Here is a 19,810-nt window from a genome sequence, read left to right on the forward strand (position 1 = left end):
TTGGGAGCAGATGAAGAGCAGTTTCCTGCTGGATGCCTGTGGCGTGTTGGGACTGAAATTCAGGCCCTTTGCAGCCTGGTAGAGGAAGCCCCTCTCGCAAGGACTAAACTTTTCAACTTCTGCTGTTAGGAAGAACGGTTGAAAAAAAACCATCTGCAAGGCTGTATAAGTTTCCTCGACAAACTGAAACAAGTCAGCTGGAGAAATGGATAACATAACATATAAAAATGCAAACAATTTTCTTCTATTCCCTGAATGGTGCTCAAGAGGTTGTGAGGAAGTTTGTAATTTCTTTATAAGTCCCTTCAGGAGCCACCAAAAGAAATGTTTAGATACAGGCCACCAGGAGCTGCTCCTGCATGGCAGAGGGGGTTCAGAGGCAGGCTGATTAAAGTGAACATCTCCCACTCATTAATGAAAGCAGCAGGACGTCATTTGCAGTCACCCCGTGGAAATAAACTCTTATGGTTTTGCTTTGTACATCTTTTTCTCAAAAGTTGAAAGAAAAAGGTTTCTCTTCCAACATCCAAGCAGAAAACGAAGGACTCTATAACGCCTGCCACAGCCGATGCACTTTTCACATTCCTGGTCTTCCCAAATTAGTTTCCTTTCTTGCACCAATCCTGATCTGCAAAGTGACCTCTCCTCAGGAATAATGAGGATACTCACCCATAATGTGCTTTAAACTTCCATAATATAACAATGCTTGGCAGTCATTCACTGGTTTTCATCCACAGATCTCAAATCAATTCGCTACAGCCCTGCATGGAATTGACTGACTTGTAAGACAGACAAGCACTTGCTGTGCAATTAAAAAAAAAAATATATAAATGAACAGAATAAAGTAGACTTTATTAAAATCCAAACTAATTCCTCCTCCCTTGGTGCAATTTTCCTAAAGCACAATCCTGGCCGCAAACGGGGCTCTTCTGCAGCCCCCAGCCATACAACCCGAGATGCTCGTTTTCAGCCAAATGAGAACAGTTCACAGCCAGGTCAGAGCAATCCAGTTAGAAAGCTCTTCCCTCAGTGAGCTATAACCGTGGCCATAAAACAGAAGCATTCCTGTGCTCGGTTATAAACGTGGAAGAAATTAGCCTGCTCCTTCCCCCCTCCCCAGTTTCTGAAGGGAAGGCGGGAAGGCAGCCAAGGCGCCTCGGCGACACCGCCGCCAAGGAAGAAAAGGATCAAGGGGACGGGCAGCATGCCTGGGGCGGCAGACCTGGTCCCACTCCTCCCGCATCAGGCAGAGAGGGAGGGCAGCCGTGTGGCTGACCCCGCCAAGGCAGGGGCTTCACCCAAAAGCCAGGGAACGGTCCCAAAATACAGGTGCCCGGAGCCACCCGAGATGCCCGCAGGGGCTGGCAGGGCAGGCGTAGGAGCTACAGGATACTTGTGCTCTGCCGGAGCTCTGCACAAAGAGCATTGAGGGTGAGCAATGGGATGGTGCCCGAGACCAGGCCAAACCCATGGCAGGCAGCAGCACCCAGAGCACATGTGCGGCCTGGGAATGCTCCACACAGCATGGGAGGTTTTCCCTTCACCAGCATGCCACGCCACCACCCTCGTCTGGCACCCTGGCAGCACACTCCCGGTGCAGCATCCACTCTTCCCTCTGCAGGGGGTTTTGCAGCCACAGCGCCTGCAGTGACAGCACCACCACCCCTCTGCCCCACCACCTCCTCCATGGCCAGTCCCACCTCCCTGCCCTACAAAAACACAGGACCGCAGAGCTGTTCAGGGGAAGGGACCCCAGAAGGTCCCTTCTAGTCTAACCTGGGGCTCACACCAGGTTACTCCAGGCTTGACCTAGCTGGGTCTTGAAAACTTCCAAGTGTGGAGACCACACAACCTCTCCAGGCAACCTACCTCCCATCCGGACTACTCTCACAGGAAAAAAGGTCTCCTCACAGCCAGCCTGGACTTGTTTCCTCTACATCTGCCGTGTCTCGTTCTCCCACTGTACACCACTGTGGTGAGCCTGGCTCCTTGCTGACGTCCTCGTAGGTACAGACAGGCTGCTGTTAGGTCCCTCCAAAGCCATCTCCTCTCCAGGCTGAACAAGCCCAGCTCCCTCAGCCTCTCCTCGCAGGGCAAGTGATCCAGCCCCCTGAGCTTCCTGGGGTCGCCCCCCTCCCAACCTCACTCCAATTTATTACATTTTTGTTCCATCGGGGAGCCCAAAACTGGATGCAGTATTCTAACTGGAGTGTAAGGAATGGTGGGTACAGGGAGGTAATCACTCCCCTCATCTGCTGGTGGTGCTCCTGTTAATGCAGCCCAGGATACCACTGGCCTTTGCTGCCAGGCAGCCTGCAGAAGGATTCAGCTTTGCTGTCTGCCAAGACCCCCGGTCCTTGCATGGGTTACAGTACCTGGACAGGGCTGCTTCAGGAGCTGGAGATACCAATAACCCTGAGCGACAGGGTGTGTGTTTGAGCAGGGGATGGACAGGACTATTCTCTCAGGGTGGGCTGAACCCCAGCCCGCCTCGTGATACTGCCTGGGGTAACGCAGGGCACCCCAGCCCTCACCCAGGGCATCACAGCCTGACTCAGGCATCTGAGGGCTCCAATTCATCACCTCTAAGGGACCCAGTGACGACGACGGATGCAACTACCTGCTTAGCTTTTTGCCCTGGCCCTGCACAAGATCACAGCTCCGGCAGCAAGCAACGCCATACCCATGTGTCGGCTGCCACGGTACACGCGAACCCTGTGATAGTGAACGATCCTAGCTCGTGCTTTTGCACTGGGCTGCGAGCTGCAGCAGCTGCAGGGCCACTGAGCTGCCCCTGGCCTCCCTGAGACCGAGAGGAGCAGGCAGCAACAAGATGGCCACTTCTCTTGCACTTAATTTAACCACCTTGGTTCATAAGCCAATGCCCCGACATACGAGGCCACGCACCTTGCCGTCAGCAGAGTGACAGAGCCCTCCAGAGAATAATTCAGAGTGTCTAAGGCTCCTGTGATGAATCACACCCTATATCTCTCTCTCCGTGCTGACCGCACACTTTGGTTCCTCAGATAAGATACTTGAAGCCAAAAGAGCAAATTCAGAGTAATCTCTCCCCACGTTCGCCTTTTTTCCCCCCTACAGGTCTGAAGGGGAAAGTCAGCATGAGCTCAGCAGGCTGCCTGCCTGGCTACGGATGCTTGGCGGCGCACAAAACGGTTTAGCTCAAATTTTACAGTATCTGAATTTCTCCTTTCACATAGCTGTTTTCAGTCACTTATTTCGAAGACATCATACCTGCCTGCACCCCTGAAATGAACCGTAACCCTACTTAAGCTGACTCTGTTCCTCTCATTTGTACTCATCCTCACCAGTTCAAGTTCACTGATGCTGTACCCTGTTCTAGGATCTTGAATTACTCCTGTTTCTTTCAAACACTCAGTACAAATTTTAAGGTACTAAAAATACTTCTGAAAACCTCACTCCTACATTTTTAGGAAGTATTTTCTGTTTAGAAAATTCTTTACCTGATTACACTATAAGATAAATTAAGTTTATTGTTCCCAGCTAGGATCATTCATGTATGTTCTGCTTTTGGTCTTTATAAGAAATTCACTTGTTTGGTTTCAGTTTGATTGCCATGTCTCGGCACTAAACTAACCGGGTTTCCAGAACTGCAAGGGAATGAAAATATCGCCATGTATTCACTGACTTTTAAAAATAAGTATAAAAACATGTTTATTAAAATTTTTAGAAGTCATGTAAAAATTCTTTGCCGTTTTGGAGGCAAAACCAAAATGTCTTTTTATACGCTGTAGGTGGCAGCAGCATACTATCAGATGAGCATAAGAAAGGGCACCGGATCCCATCTCTTCACACCCTCCCAGGGCAGACCTGACTCTCCAGACCAGGGTTACCTCTGCAGGAATACCATGCCCTTAGTATAACGTAACTCATCTGCACTCCCAAAAATCTGTTCAAATAAAGCTAGGCAAAAGCCAGTGAAGCTGCATGTATCGTACATGGCTGCAATGGTTTCCCTCTAGTGCAAACGCTGCCCTCTGAAGTGGCAGGCATCGCATTTGTGCGGCAAGGACCGAAATGTGCTCTCACTCTGCCGTGGCTATGTGGGTATCCGGTCAGCACAGGGGTCGTGCCCACCGATGCCCAAGCTGCACTGCTGTGGGACTGGACTCAGCTGCACCACTTCACAAGGGCAGATTCGTAGCAGAAACAAGCTTAGGCACTTTGGGGCAGAGGAAAACACAGGGCTGACCTGGGAGGACAGGCAACTCACCTTCTTCTCAAGCATATAAGTTATAAACTGAGCAACGAGCAGGACTTGGTTGGGGGGAAATCTCTGCTCTTCAGGTTTGGCTTTACCCCAGGCATCTCTGGGGAAGGCCACACACGCTGTGCACGTCCGAGGACACAGCTGTCACAGCCAGCGGGTTCAAGCCCTGCTCCCCTTGCCCTCCCCTTCCTCTCCCAGCAGCCAGTCCAGCCCCACCAGCATGGCGTGTGTCCCACCAGCACAGCCACCTAACAGGCACCTCCCTTCATCTCCCACGCGCACGGCATCATCTTCCAGCCCAGGACGGACAGGGGCTGGGGATGATGCTCCGCTCTGACCCTCCTCTTCTGCCCAGGGGTGAGACCACCTCCTCCCTCGGGCGCATCCCCGAGGAGCCCCCCAGCCCCGCTCCATCCCCTGTCGCGGTGCCAGCAGGCAGGCTCCGGCAGCACAGTTCTCGCAGCGTGGGCACTGCCCGGCGGCTCCGGCATAAAGGCTCAGAGAAGATCAGGGGGGTTCCCCCCATCTCATCAAAGTGCAAGGGGTTGTTCCGGGTCCCCGCCACCACCAGCTCCAGCAGCCGGACCACGCAGTCTGAAAACCAGTTCTTCAGGCGGAAATAGCCCTCCTGGAAAGAGATTCGGAGGCTGACAGGTCCCGTTGGCATCCGCACGCTCAGGCTGAACAAGCAGTTCCCCTGCGAGCTGTCCCGCACCAAGTAGGTGCCAACGGGCTCCTGCTGGAGCTTGGCGTGAGCCTCCCTCACGGACAAGGGGCCCCAGTAGAAGTCGCTGGCCTGGAGGATATTGAGGGATCGCTCCAGGACCTCCCACTCACAGCTGCGAAACATCCGGAAACGATCGGGCAAGCTGGGCGGCGCGGGGCTGGGGAGAACGCTCCGATGCTGCCTTTGTGGACGAGAAACAGTGGTGTGCGTGTTGTGCAGATCATCTGGCCTCCCTCTGATCATCTCTCAAAGAGCCCATGGATCCTGGAAAGGTGCTGCCTTTACCATGCTTCCTCCTTTGCATCCAGCCTGTGGGACAGAAGGAGAGTGAGGCAAACCCAATACCTTCTTCTAACTGGGCAAGTGAAGACACTTCACGAGACAGAAAGACCAGCAAGAGTACCAAAGAGGGTACCAAGGAGCTACTGTATGTCACCAGCCCCCAGCTGTAGGGACAACCAAGGATATATGTGCAGGAAGGGCTCCAACTGGGTCCCCACCAGTGCACGGTAGCACCTTACAGAGCTCTGCATCCATTGGATTTCTGTGATTCACAGCTCGGGGCTCCCCAGCACACCCTTCAGCAGGCTGGTCTGAACCTAGCAGATCTCAGTATTTCAAGATTTCCCTCTGTTGGATGCTTAGGTGCTTTTCAGAGTGGCCTTGAGACTGGCAAGGGAAAATGACACCCCAAATCAGAAGGGAAAAATTTCCCAAAGAAGGAAAGTATAATTTACTTTGTCATTCAGTGAAAGGTGGCAAGGTTTCCTCACGCCTCTCCAACCCTGTCTCCGACAAAAGGACAGACAACAGGACTTAGAAGAAGCAGAAGATGGGAATGAGCCTTTCCCACCAAACCCCGTGAACCACTCCCTCATCCCAGGACACGTCTGTTTCACTGTGTCAGGAGAAAGCAAAGGTCTTGGATCAAGACCCCTTCAAGAAATCTTACACCATCAACTTCAGGGCTGGGACTGCCACGAATGAGACCGCTTAACGCTGGTACCAGACACTGCTGATGTCCGAGGAACAGTTCTGCTCAGGCCCTTCCAGCCCCTTAACTTCTGTTACTGCCAGAGGGACATCTCCCCCCGCCAGCAGACAAAGCTGCCCTCTCCCAGTCCCTGGACTCTGCTCATGTGCTGCGTTCAAAGTGTCCTCCCTTACTGTCACGACCCTGCTCATCTCCTGTACCTCGTGTTATCACCAGCTGTCTGTTTTCAGAAATGCAAATTCCTGAACCCAGTGTTGCCATCAGCCATCCAAGTCATTTCAATTATATAAAAAAACACATATTCTGCATGCGTGTGTGTGTGTGTATATATATATATGCATAAACATAAAAACCACAGCCCCAAGCCAGAGGCTCATTCTGTGTGAGAAGCTGAGCTGTTACATACCACTTCCCCAGGCCTGACAAGTCAGTAGCTCACCGCCAAACCCTGCCCTCGGCCCCCTGACATACTCCATTAACCCAGTCACAGTCGCTGACAGCACAGCCGTGCTCAGAGCAGAACAGACTGCTGAGACACAGCCTGCAGCGGAGGAAGACACACGCTTCCTCGCCTCTGGCAGTCCCCCCCACCGCAGACTCGTGGGAGCATCGGGGCTCATAGCGGGCAGGCAGCCCCCCCAGGGAATGTGCAGGAACCTGTGCAGGGCTTGCTCTGGAGGGAGAGCTTTCGGTTAGGCTTAGCTCCCTGTGACGTTCCCCTTATCTCGCACCCTTTGCCAGCTATTCAAAAGCCTCGCGCTCCTTTCAGTGCTCGTGCCAGCTGGACAGGCACGCAGAGCCCACTCTGCGCCCAAGGAGAGGACATGGAGCAGCAGGGCCAAACATCTTTCCCTCACACAGGCACAGTAGTTTTGGAAAGAAGGCATCTGCCCAGCAATGCCTTGCCTACAGTCACCTTTTCTCTCCTAACATCTCTCAATACTTAACAGTAATACCAGTGTAGTTGTCAGGCACGTCTCCATACATGGAGCCGTAAACACCCTTTCCAAGAGCAGCCTGGGAAGCTTCTCCAGTTTCTAGCCCAGCAATTTGCAGTCTACAAGCCGCTAACGTCCCTGGTACTGCTCTGAATGCCCGAGCTGGGCATGCCCCTGGTACCGATCCTGCCCTTTAGCTACGTGTCACCGCAGGAGGGAAATTCCACGCTTAGAGAAAGGTGGGAGGAGTAGGAAGGAGTTAATCAAGTCGGGTTTTTTCTTTTCCATTTAAAAAAAAAAAGGCAGCAGTTGAAAGCTGCTCGGATGGTTCAGCAAGTCAGAATAAATCTTAGAGGAAGTTGATTTAGTGAGCAGAACGCAAGTAAACACAGTCGCCACGTGCAGTGACTGGGGCCATCTATCACCGCTGAAAACTCAGCACTGTAGGCGCCACAAGAAGTTGCAGCATCTCTGTCCCTTTCCTTCTCCTCTCTGCTGGGCAAGGAAGCTATAGAGCCCTCTGACATTAGCTACTATAGAAAAAGAAGGTCATACTCCTGCCAGATGCCTCCAGGGCTGCAGCCATAGTCTCGAGGGGAGTGAGAAGGAGCCTTGCTCCCACTAGCAGCCACTCTACCCAAACAGTAACTTCTCTTGGGTCCAAACGGAAATTTTGCCAATCTCATGGGTCTAGGTTGGAAAACGAATTCAAGCAGGAAAACAGAAGCAGGCAGCTGTCTTTCATTTCCAGGCTAGTTTTAAAAATAACAAACAAATAGATAATTTGTTTAAGGCTGCAGATGCTATTTGACAGAAAAAAAAATACTTGTTTGTCCCAGTTTTTCAACCTTGAGTCATTCTCCCAAGTCCTTTAAGAAAAATCCACTGCTACTAGAAGTCTGACTGACTAAGAACTGAGACTGTGTCATCGTTTCGAATTCAAAGTAAATGCAAAAATAGCACCCTCACAATTTGTTCACTTGGTTTGAAATCTACATATGGGTCAGAGCCTCAGACGGCGTGAATTTGTTTAGCTTCAGTGACCCATTTCCAACAGATGACTGCCTAGCCTGCAGCACAGTATTAGTTATATTAATACTAGCTCTAGAAGTGCTTCCTGATAGTACCTTTAAGGTTCACTTCTAATGGGTCAACAGGTCCTACGTGTACATGGCCTCCCACGTCAAGGAGGATGAGCAGACTCTCAGGATTAGGAATAAACCAGCCCAGGGGTGTAATGAAATACACATGCATAATTAGTTCTGCTTCTGATCTGCCACCACGATTTGCTTTCCCTCCCCCCTCCCTCCAAAAAAGCCCAAAAAACCCCAACACCCAAACACGTTACTACCTCCCTACTGCAAGACAGTCAGAACAGCGCTTGCAGCCAAAGCAACACACCCTAAAAAGCCAGCATCCCGCTAATTAAAAGGCTGGATAAGTTTCCCCAGACCTTCTGATTTACTGCAAGTTCAAGAGCTTTTCAAAATAAGTGCTCTTGACACAGGACGTTCTGCTTTCCTCCTTGCTCACTACCCAGGCAAAGCAGCGTATTTCATATAAGGAGACAATTCTAGTAAACTAGGGGACTGTACGCAGCCTCTCGTGTCAGCCAAGCCAGCCCTGCACCCTGGGGCTTGACAAATCTGGCACGTTCAACAGCAGCTTCAAGTACTCGGCTATGATGTGTTCTTGCACTCTTCCTCCAGGACACTTGAAAGAGCTTACCTCTTTATAACCTCACCCACAGGGATGAGTTTCTGGATGTCAGGCCTGGAAGTGGTCCAAAATCAAGAGCTCTGATGCAGTACTTCCCAGTTTTTGCAAAGCTTTACTTAAGAGCAGATCCATCCTTTGAAAAGAAAGAGACGTCCATCAAACAGGTGACTAAGCCCATTAGTTCACCATAACGTGGATCTAAAATACAACAAATCTGGGGACAGGTTGTCTCAACCTCTTTGACCTGTATTATTGTAGAAGCATGTATACAGCACTTCAGATAGCAACAGAGACAACAGATTATTGTTGTTGTTGTTGTTATTATTATTATTATTATTGCTACTTACAAAGCCATGAACTGATTAGGTCCAGACAGCTCACAGATGGCCTAAGGACAAATGCAAAGACCATAAAGTTGCCATCTCCTTCTGGAAGCAGGAACCATAAAACCCAAACGTTAAGAGATGATGGCAACAGGAATAAGCTTAAGGATTCAGAACAGCAAACTCAAACTTGTGCTCAATGCAACACACAACATTTAGAGTATCTTATCTGAAACTCTGTAGGTAGCCATTCACTGCTGAGTTATCCAAATAGTGACCTAGTCCATTCTGGCCCATGCTCTTCTGCCCTGCTTCCCCGGCTCTCAAGGCTTTTCTTTCTCACCTCGCGGATGGAAAACTAAACCCGCTGACCTGGTGGAGTAGCAGACCACCACATGTGCAATCGCGTGTCTGTCAGTGGATCCATCAGCAAGCTGGAAAAACGAACCCAGCCTTCTGCATGTCTTTCAGAGGCAGTCCCTGTAAGGCTTCACTTATACCTACGTTCCATTACTTAACATCACTTCACTGCATCCCCCCAGCAGAGCCCAGACCGGGCACACACCCCACAAGCCATGTTGACTTGCAGCTAGCAGAACTGCGGGTCTATCCCATTACTACGCTACCCACTCCATTCGGCTTCGACATCTCCCAGTTATCAATCCCGCAGTTCCCAGAGCGGTTAGATGGAGGCTGGGATAATTCGGAAAAGCTCTCCCTGACGTACCCTGCAGGCCCTTGCAGCAGCGTCCCCATTCCAGGCAGCAGAGCCTGAGCAGACATCTCTTGCTTGCACGTCTGCATCCCACAGAAATGCGCTGCCTACTGATTTGTGGCTGGAGAGGATGTTTCAAAGGAAAGCTCGAGCAAACGTCTGGAAGAAATCTCCCTGGTAAGAGCCAAGCACGCAGCGCTGTGTTTTAATGGTGGGCCAGCCTGGTTCCCACAGCCGCCACCATCTGCCACACACTGGCACCGGTTTAAACCACGCCATCACCGCCACGGTGCGTGGCCACACCAATGCCCCTTGTTGCGAGCACCCTACCACGGCCAAGGTGACCAGGGCTGATCCAGAAAGGGCTCGCGGAGGGGGAAGGGAAAGGCAGGAGACACACAGACAGACATGCGCCAAAGAGCACAGAGGGAGCTGTGGTTAGGCGAGGAATGTGGTGCAGCTCAGCTAAGAGGACCAATGTTAATCACAGCCAATTTCTCCAGCACAAAGCAGGCCTAGAAGATGTTGCAGTTCCCTCTATCTTTTATGCCACGGCTATAAATAGAGTTTGATGCGAGGCTGCCATTATGTCTGACACGTGAGGGAATATGTGGAAAAAAGAAAAAAGCCCACACCACACATACATACCCCAAACCAAAACTGCGTTTCCCTATACAACCAGCATTCAAGGATGCAATATTTAATAAAATAAAATAAGCTGAGGCAGCACACACACTGTGACAGTTCCTGCTTCCATGCAGTAGAGATGCTGAGCAGGAGGATCCTGCATGCAGGCTCCGGGAACCAGCTGCTGGACACCTTGCAAGAGGACTGGTCTTATCAAACCCTTCCCAACATTTTGCGGTTGGAGAACATACTTCAAAACCCACAAATAACTTCCCATGGATCTGATATTTAGGTTTTGTACTTCTTATCATACTTTTCTATGACATGTGTTTTCTGCATTAACGTGACACTTTGCTGATACATGCTAAAAGGTTTTTACCCCAAGAAAACCCACAAGACAGTGTGATGTGCGCCGAGTATTCTTCAAGGCAGGGAAGTCTACAAGCATGTTTGATTTCTGCATAACATGCTTCAATAAAAAAGGGAAGGTGGCAGTTTCCAGGGAAAGCTAATGGCTTTTGCTAGACTAACCAAAAGAGCTGGAAGACAGACCCCATTTTTGGGGTCCCTTCCTCACACCTTGGAAATACTACGCACATTCAAAACAACTACTTCCAAATGAAACAGCCTGTTCCTCGTAGAAATAGCCCAGTATAAAACTGTAATCCTGCCATTTCAGAGTAATAGAGAAGCCACATCGCTTCCCTGAACTCAAAGGCTGCTGTGCAGTAGCTGCAAGCAACTACAGTTTGTGCCACAGCAAGTAAAACTACCAAAACTACCAACTGACTTCTGGCAAGGCACAGCTTCCATTGGAGACTGAATTCTGGTTCAAGAGCCTGGTTTTTTTTTCCCCTTCTGTAACTGGGGAAAAGACAATTAAAAAAAAAAAAAAAAGAGGTTAGAAAAAGGAAATCAGGATGTGTTACTGCTAAGTTTCAAAGCTGCAGCTGAGGCTATCCTGCCATGGCTAAAGGGAAGAGAGTTGTTGTTGCTTACCTCTGGCCAACATGACAGCATTTATTTGGTAAGCGAGGGAAGCCTTGCTCCCGACCCTTGCAGTTTCATAGCGAGCAGCCATCCCTGTGAATGTCGGTGCAGCAGAGCTATGCAAAGCCTCAGCCCCGTGCTCGGCCGGGGAACACAGCCTCTGCGCAGCTGCCTTGCCTTTCCTCCCTCCCCACCGCCCGCCGGCTGGGGAAGCAGCTCTCTGGGAAGGTGGCCAGGGCTCTCCCCAGTTTGGGTGCAGAAATGGGGAGAGGGCACGATGAGGAGGAAGCAAGAGGCCAAGACAACATGAGTCCCTCATGGCTCCCTATTGGAAATGCTCTGTCCCATCTCCCCGCCGAGAGGGAGATCAGTGGGAAGGGGGCAGCGATGCCCGGGGCTGCATCCTCGCCCTCCGTCGGGTCAGAGCTCTGCATCCACCCGTCACGGCTCCTCAGCCCTCGCCAGCTCCCTCCATCCCCAGACCACCAGCACAGGTACGTTTCCTCCGTTCCAGCCTTTCTCAGCTAAATTGACTTTTTTCAGTTGTTCCAGCACCCTGTTTGAGGAAACGAGTAAATCCTAAGAAGTGAAGGCTGTCAGCGGTCCCTGCAATGGCTGCGGCCTCTTATCAAAACCATCGCATTTAGCAGGAAAGGAATTCAAAGAAGCAGCTAACTCTAAGAAATGAGCAGTGTCTGCAGCTAAAACTGGTTCAGTATCATGATCAGAACTAGGATTTTAGAGAAGAGTCCCAGGCGCTTAACCGATGCGAGCCAGAGCACAGAGACACAGGGGAGAGATCCTCCCTTGGCTCTTAAGGATGAGCTTCAGAAGATGCAAGGGACCATTAAGCAGTACCAGTTACCATGCCTTCAGAGGAAGGGGTGAGGGTCAGAAAGCACAAATGCATCACAACACTAAGTTTTATAATGGGGGAATTTCCAACACACAAAATACAGAAACCAGTCCTGAGAGTCAAAAGTGAAAAGAAAAAAAAATTTAAGTCATGAGAGGTTATTTAGGAAATCTTAAAGTGACAGAGCGTGCAGACCTCCTACAAATGATGAGGCAGAGATGCTGCCTGGCTAAGAGAACAGGCTCAGGGAACAACACAGGTCACACAGCAGGTATTAGTTGTAGGTGCAACAGCTTGCAAGGGCCTCTGCCATGGATCAGAGGCACCAAACACACGCACTACAAAACCACAGTCCCTGCCCAAATCTCTCTACAACCTCAACAATCCTTCAGAAGATGAAAAGCTAACTCTGTTGGAGCCAATATAAAGGAATATGAATTACTGACGGTAGGGAACAAATTTACATGAGGATGGCTGTCATGAAACTGGGACAGTAGGTGGCCAAGATAAACAAAACAAAAACCAGAAAACAAATGGCATTTTCAGTTTATCAAAAACAGAAAACCTCTGGGGGAATCATTTAGTTGACTGGGATATCAGCAAGTAGGGACGAGGACATTGCAGAAAAGCTACATAAGCAAGCAGATACCCTTTTTATTCTTGCATAGGATGCTGAGGAGATTCCCTAGTATTTAATGGTATTTAACCTGAAGGGGGGAAAAGGGGTGCTCTATCAGAAGAGATGGGGAAAAGTGACATTAAAGAGCAGAAAGTCAGCTGGACACAGTGGACTATAACCAGGGATTTTGAAGGAATTTGGAAATTGCTGGTTGAGATGTAGAGAGAGGTGCGCTCTCAATCAAATCAGCTGCCACTACCAATTGCCAGAGGGCTGCAAGTGTTGTAAGGAACATTTTTTGACATGTGCTGCTAAGGCAGGACCAACACATGGCTACCTGACTGTGGGGGAGAGGCAATCCCCAGACAGAGCTCCCCATCAGGAAGACGGTATCTGAAGAAGCAACAGCTGCCAGGACAAGCCTTGCGCTTCCCCAAAGCCTCCATGCCAGAAGCAAGTCAAAAAGACACGGTGCATGAGGTAAAGAGCCAGCAGTGCCCCGGGACCTGTAAAGCAGACGGACAGAAGACAAGGAGCAGTCGCGCCCTGGGGTGACGGGAGGTGGAAAAGGGGTGTTCTGAGGAAACCAAGGCATTTCAGCCCCTGCACATCCAATCGCCTCCCAGCCACTGCGTCTTCCCCCTGGATCGACCCAGCTCACTTTGCAGAGCGTCCCTCCCTGTGACAGGTCGGTGGGTACAAGTAGTCCAAAGCCTCCCCCAGCTCAGGTCCAAGTGGCTCCCTTCCCCCTGCCCATGCAAAAACACACGTTGACCCAGGTCCCTTTCTAGAAATCTCCCCCCATCTGCAAGCTGCCATTGCCCACGACACCTCAACCATCGGAGGTTTAACCTTGCCCCGCAGCAGGCAGCTTCCAGCCTCATGGTACTTAAATCTAGGCAGCCAGCTGGAAAAGCAGCGAGCCCCCTCCATCACCTTCCTGGGGTGACCAGTGACAAAATCACTCTCTGCAGGCCAGAGAAGTCAGAGGTCACTCAAAATTCGGCAGGCTGGCAAGCACCAGGAGGTCAGGCAAGACTCTGTCCTGACAGATGCAAGTGGACACAGACTTGTAGGAAAACAAACTGGGTCTGTATTTCAAAGAGCAACAAATTAAGTGGCACAGCTGACAAATGAGCAGAGTAACCGTGCTGAGAGTTCGTTAAGGAAAGCTCTAGCTCCAAATGCAAAAGCAGTCATTAAAAAACAAGGAGCAAACGCGAGCGTGAGGTTGCAAAATGGATGAGTGGGAACATAACAGTTATGTCACCACCTGAGATAATATGTTCAGTTCCAGTCACCTTCAATAAAAACAGACAGAGCTGAAACAAAGGGGATGGGCCTAAAGATGGGTGATAAGAAGTTAGATGTAAGTGTTCAGACAGAGAGAGACTGGACAAACTCCATGCTCAGTTTAGAGAGCAGCTAGATACAAGGGGATGCAAGAGAAAGATACGGTACAATCAGGCTATTCTTTTTATGCTTTTTCATAAAACTAGAAGAGAGGAAGTTCAAAGGTGACTGAGATTGAAAAGTAACTAATTTTAAAACTCATAAAAGGAAAAACTCCAATCACATAGACATTAAAATGCTGCTGCTGGGGAAAGTGAGAGAGTTGATCTGAGGAGTCTCACTTCTCTTCTTTCTCAAACATCTCTGCTTTGTCTCTGTAAAGTACTCACCATCCTATGCTTTAGCAGACCTTAGGCAGAGGGATCCAGCAGCAAAGGACTGGGGTTTTTTAGCATCACCTTTTTTAGCCACCTCTTAACCATTCAAACTTTACATAAGGCTAAGGGGAGCTCAGCACAAGGCATAAACGTCCTTTAGTTGTGCAAAACTGAAGTAGTAAGCAAGGATTTATAAAGTCACTACAAGGAATCAACTATGGACCTGCTGCAGAGTAGTTAAAGCAGCTCAGCCTGTTTTTTCATTTTTTAAATGACTAAAAAGAACAGCACCTCTTGCTTTTATGTGCTGACTTGAATATTGGTGTGCATCCTACACAAATGGGCCATTTCAGTGATTACTGCTAAAGCAGCTCTGAATCAGAAATGGCTGTGGCAATGAGGTTCGAAAGAAACATTCCCTCTGTCTTGGCGTCCCTTTGAGTGGGGCTCTTGGTCCATTTTGTCACTTAGCCGGGCCTTGGAGGATGAAGATAACTTCTAGCAGGAGAGACTGCAGAATGTTTGTCCAGCTCCAGCTTCCCTCCCTCCAAGTCCCAAAATCTCTCACCAGAAAACAAGAACTCAAATATGCATGAAGAATAACATGGATTAAGAATAACATTGCCGGTCTGTCAAAAAGCATAATCAAACCATTCCTGCGGGCATCTGTGCACATCACCACGAGTGTGCCGACCCAGGCAAACCTATGCCGAACGCCCCTCAGCTTTAGCAAGGCACCTTCAGCAAGCTGTGCAGAAGCCCAGCTACGCAGTTCAGATTGCAGGAACAGGAACAGAGATCTTTGACATTTTGCTATTGCTAATAGTCACACTTGTTTTCTTCCCTGACAGCCTTAGCCTAAGTTTCCAAATAAACTTTGCTACCGAGGAAGTACAAAAGTAGATCCAAACTGTTTCTGAACTGCAGAATCACACACACACAAAAAACCCCCTGTTGCACAAGTCACAATCTGAAGTCAAAATTTTTCTTCAGCGTTTGCAGGGGATGAGGGGGAGAACAAAAACTCTCTGCTTAGACAAAGGCAACTGAATGCTGACAGCTTAACCCAATTTTGCCAGCCACAGCTCCCAAAGAGCCAATATAAAGCTAAAGCAGCCTATTTGCAAACTTAATATTGGCACCGTTCAATTCTTTCTCTCGTCCTTCACATGTGTTTGTGAACAAGCAGAGGCACAGAAAGCGCATGGGGAGCAGGAAGGGAGAAGGCAGAGAGAATGTGCATTATCAAAATACCTTGAGAGCAGTTCTTGGAAATGTGCAGCCTGCAAGCCTGTATCAGACACTCATTTCCTGTGAAGTGCACACAGGCCTTTTCATTTCTCCACTGAAGAGGACAAAAATAAGGGGGCAGCTCTAAAGTCTCCAAAGACAACACAAAACCAGCATTTAGCGATTTTACTAAAACTGAATTAACTTTTTTTTATACTATTAAATACCTATCAAACTGAAGCAGAGATTCCCAGAAGTTTAAAAAGTAGGGCTTTCTACACCTCTCACTTCTAAATCTTAACTTGAAATCTTGCACTTGGTCAGGGGGGGAAATGAATTTTACTCGAGTCATTTTGACCACTCACTAACACAAAGCCACCAAATCCTGCTACATCAAACACCACTGCACCTTTTTTTTTTTTTTTTAAGGGTCTGAGACCGATTCAGCAAAATCGTGAGCTAACAGATGCCTTACTGAGGCAGAAGGCTGCAGGATATGCACAAATGCAAACCATAAGAGCATGCAGTAGTGAAGTTGACTGACAGGATAGAACAGGGTAAGTTGATACCATGCCTGCCTTCTGCCTCTACTTACGTGTAATCAAGGATCTAATTAATGTAGCATTTAGTTGCATTATTTTAAATAAATATATGTGCCTCCTAATGACACACACACTCAATACCTTTACACTGTAAAAATATATCATCCCTGTATGCCATACTCAGCTCTTGTACCATCTGCATTTTCATTTACAGAAAGAGATGCAGGTGCCCACCTCTCCCAGCTTGCGAGCTTTCAGCAAGCACCACTAGCCGAGGTCTGCAGCGGCCTGGAATAACAGCTCAGGAACATGCCAACTCCCCACAGCTTTTATTAATCTAACCACAGCGTCAACCTGACCCAAATGATGTCATATTTAAGTATTGGCACTATCTGTTTACTGCTGACCAAACTAAGGTAGGAGAAACCAGGAGAGAGAAGCCTGTGGGTGGTAGGGGGAGATGGGGGTGGAGAGGAGCTGCAGGGAAAGACTAGGAGGAAAAAGTGAAACCCCAGTGGGGACAGAGAGAAAGAGGAGCAAGGGAAGAAACACAGCTCCAAAGGCACGTTTTCTCCTTTGTTTCTCAGCAATGCAACCACAGCATTAGTGACAGCAACTAAGAATTTACACCACCCAACTCCAGCTCCATCCTTGCGCAAACTGACCACCAACTTCACAGAAATCCCAGCTGGACGGAGGGTAAGAGGCACTGGCTGCATGTTTGAAGCTGTCATCTGGAAACTGAACTTGGCCCTCTCCGAGCAGGCACGGCAGGGACGCACACCTGGGAGGATTCGCAGAAGCTGAGCCTTTCCCTGGTGCTCCTCTATGCCTGCTTTTCGGGACCCCAGCACAGTTTACCTGTGCCTTCCAATGCAATCTTAAACAAAAGCCCTGTGCTGCCTCTCAACCCTACTACATTTAAGTAAGTGATAAGCAAGGCAGGTTATTGAAGGACGTACGACATACTGAACGGTAACAAGGAGCACAGAAATAACAAAGGCCCAGATCCCAGTCTAGCTCAGGAAAACATGGGAACCTGTGTGGGAGGTTGGCATCCCAGTAATCCCATGGGTTTGTGTCCAAGAGCCTTCCACTCTGGAGGTAACAAGAATCCATACTTCAACAACTACATTTTAAATCACACACCCAGCAGAATCGCTCACGAACACAGAAACAAAGCTTGGCTTCATCTGCAGCAACTGGCCGCATCTCGTCGTAACTTGATTCAACCAAGACCAACATTATGTGATAATAGAGCCTCAGTCCCACAAACTTCTGTGCATGTGCATAATTTTTAAGCACATGACCATAGCCCCGCTGTGACTGAATGGGCTATTTGATGTTCAAGCAGCATCTGAACTGCAGCCACAATTGTTTGGAGAAAGAAGATATGCCTGCATACCCTCTTAAGGGCACAGTCAATACAGAATGAAACATCAGGAAACTAGTTATTTCTGATCCCACCCTATTTTACAGAGTTGAGCATGGTCAACATGTGACTGGGTTTTTCATTTAAGTTCTCTGAGAGCTGCAAGGACTAGAACTAGCAAACGGCACTGTCTGGACCACACAGTCCTAAATAGCAGCTTGCTAACAATACTCTTTACCCTCAACTTTCCAGAACAATGGTCAAGCCACATCCCCCTCCTTCACCCATGCAGGGGAAGAAAAAAGCCAGGGACATTAATTTAACATTCTTGAGTTCCTCTCAGTTACCTCCGGGGTTCATCCAGATCCCGTTTCCAAGCCTCTACTGAGCAGGAAGGAATACACACTTAAACTAAATTTTAAAAAAAGGAAAAGAAAGATCCTAAGAGGAGCACGTGCTGAGGTTTTAGGTGGTAACTATTCCAAAATTCTCAGTAAGAGCATGTGTGTTTGTGGGAAAAAATGAGTAGCTGATCCTACATGGCTGCGAGCACCATGACTCAGATTGCATAAAGGAGGAGGTTTTAGCGATAACCTTTGCCGACGAGGCTTTTCACGGGCGCACAGCACTGATCTTCTGAGAAAAGGCAGGTGTGAGGCTGTGTTCTGACTGTGCCGGGTCTGGAGGATGGCAAGTTCCTCTGCCTCTCAAGGGCAACCCCAACGGGCACGTACGCTCCTGGTTCACAGTTACCCCGTTTCCCTGTAATGCCTTCGATTCTGGCAGGCAGCTCGCTTTTCCAGCTAAGACTAAGTGTAACACCCTGCGCACCGCTTCTCCAGTGGTTTATGTGAAGGGAAAGAAGTGGCGTGAAGACCCAGTTACCCGCTCCCCGGACCTGTGCGGCTGCTTCCCTACAGACCCATCTGAGACATTACATAATTTGCAGGTTTCGCTTTAAAACAAGCATCCCCCTGCCCTGACGCTGTGGAGAACACCTTGACGGCAGGACAAGCCCCAAGCCCCACGGAGCCTCCCAAGCTGCTCCCACCACCCCACCACCACCCCAGCATGGCACATGGCTCCCGTCAGGGCCGGCAGTGAGTTGCCAGCACCCCAAATCCTCCCCTGACCCCCCCGGGGAAGGCACCCCAACTCCCAGCACGCTCCCTCTTCCCCAGCCAGCAACAATCCCAACACCTCCCGGAGCCAAACCTTGTAAGAAGCCAAGGGGGGACCGGAGGAGACAGACAGACAGACAACACGCCCACCACCCCCCAAAAAAGGCCGTTTTCAGTTAACGCCGCACAACTTACTCTCGGCACCTCCGGGGCCGCGGGCGGGCGGCGCTGCCGCCGGTGCGAGCGAGCGCTCAGTGCCGGGGCGACAGCGGCGCTGCCCGGCCCCGGGCCCGCCGCCCCACCGCCGCCGCTCTCTCGCCCCGAAGCGAAACCGAGGCAGCCCCGATCCCTGCCGCCCGGCGCCGCCGCGCTCCGCATCCCCCCCCCCCCACCTCCGGCCCCTCAACTCACAAAGGGGCCGGTGCGCGGCTTACCGGAGGCGGCGCGGCTGCCCGCCGGGCCCTCCTCGGCCGCGGGGCGGGCGGGCGCCGCGGCGGCGGCTTCGGCTCCGGCTCCGGGGAGCGGAGCGGCGCGGAGGGGAGGGGAGGGGAGAGGAGAGGAGGGGAGGAAACCCCCCAAGTGTTTCTTTTCCGAGGAAGGAGCCACGGGGGAGGGGAAGGGGAGGGGTTTCTCCCTCCTCCACCACCCCGTCTTTCCACGGCGTGGCTCTTGCAAGGGGAAAAAAAAAAAGTCAAGAAGAAAAAAGTTTGTTTTTTTTTTTAAAGAAAAGTTGGACGGATTGGGAGGGAGAGAGAGGGGGAAAAAAAAAAAAAGAGGCTGTTGAAAGCCCCTCCGCTGTAGACTGGCAGAGGAACACCACCGGGACGGCACCGCAGCATCCACTGCCCCCCGGGACCCGCTGGAGCCACGCGTCGCCGCGGGGAGGTGGCGGCGGGCCCCGACGGCTGCGGCGGGGGACCGGGGCTCTACCCTCCTCCCAGTTACCGTCTGCTGCCTTCCGACACTGGGCTGGGGCATCGGAGCTCGCAAACACCGGGGAGGGGGTGCTATGCCCAGGGCTGGGATAGCAGAGCTGTGAAACACTGGGGCAGGGGACCGTGTCCAGGGCCGAGGGGCTATGCACAGGCCCGGGGCAGCAGAGCCAGCAAACGAGGGCC

General features: G+C 50.4%; 1 protein-coding gene across 2 annotated transcripts; it reads right to left on the minus strand.

The window, feature by feature from the left end:
* Window positions 1–4,449: 4,449 nt before the first annotated feature.
* LOC127028565 (suppressor of cytokine signaling 1-like) lies at window positions 4,450–19,163 on the minus strand. Of its 2 annotated transcripts, none has more exons than XM_050914308.1 (3): window positions 19,127–19,163; window positions 8,637–8,760; window positions 4,450–5,285 (listed from the first exon to the last, which is right to left on the minus strand). In XM_050914308.1, exon 3 carries the CDS (start codon window positions 5,217–5,219, stop codon window positions 4,536–4,538), a length of 684 nt encoding a protein of 227 aa, XP_050770265.1. In that variant the 5' UTR covers window positions 5,220–5,285; window positions 8,637–8,760; window positions 19,127–19,163; the 3' UTR covers window positions 4,450–4,535. The 2 variants fall into 2 exon arrangements, with proteins under 2 accessions (XP_050770265.1, XP_050770264.1); XM_050914307.1 differs by lacking the exon at window positions 19,127–19,163 and adding an exon at window positions 8,975–9,038.
* Window positions 19,164–19,810: the final 647 nt, after the last annotated feature.

This window comes from Gymnogyps californianus, chromosome 1 (genome assembly GCF_018139145.2).
Source record: "Gymnogyps californianus isolate 813 chromosome 1, ASM1813914v2, whole genome shotgun sequence".
NCBI classification, from domain to species: Eukaryota; Metazoa; Chordata; class Aves; order Accipitriformes; family Cathartidae; genus Gymnogyps; species Gymnogyps californianus.

Excerpts from the sequence above, each read along its gene's own strand:
- LOC127028565 (XM_050914308.1), bottom strand. The coding sequence starts at position 5,219 with ATGATCAGAGGGAGGCCAGATGATCTGCACAACACGCACACCACTGTT.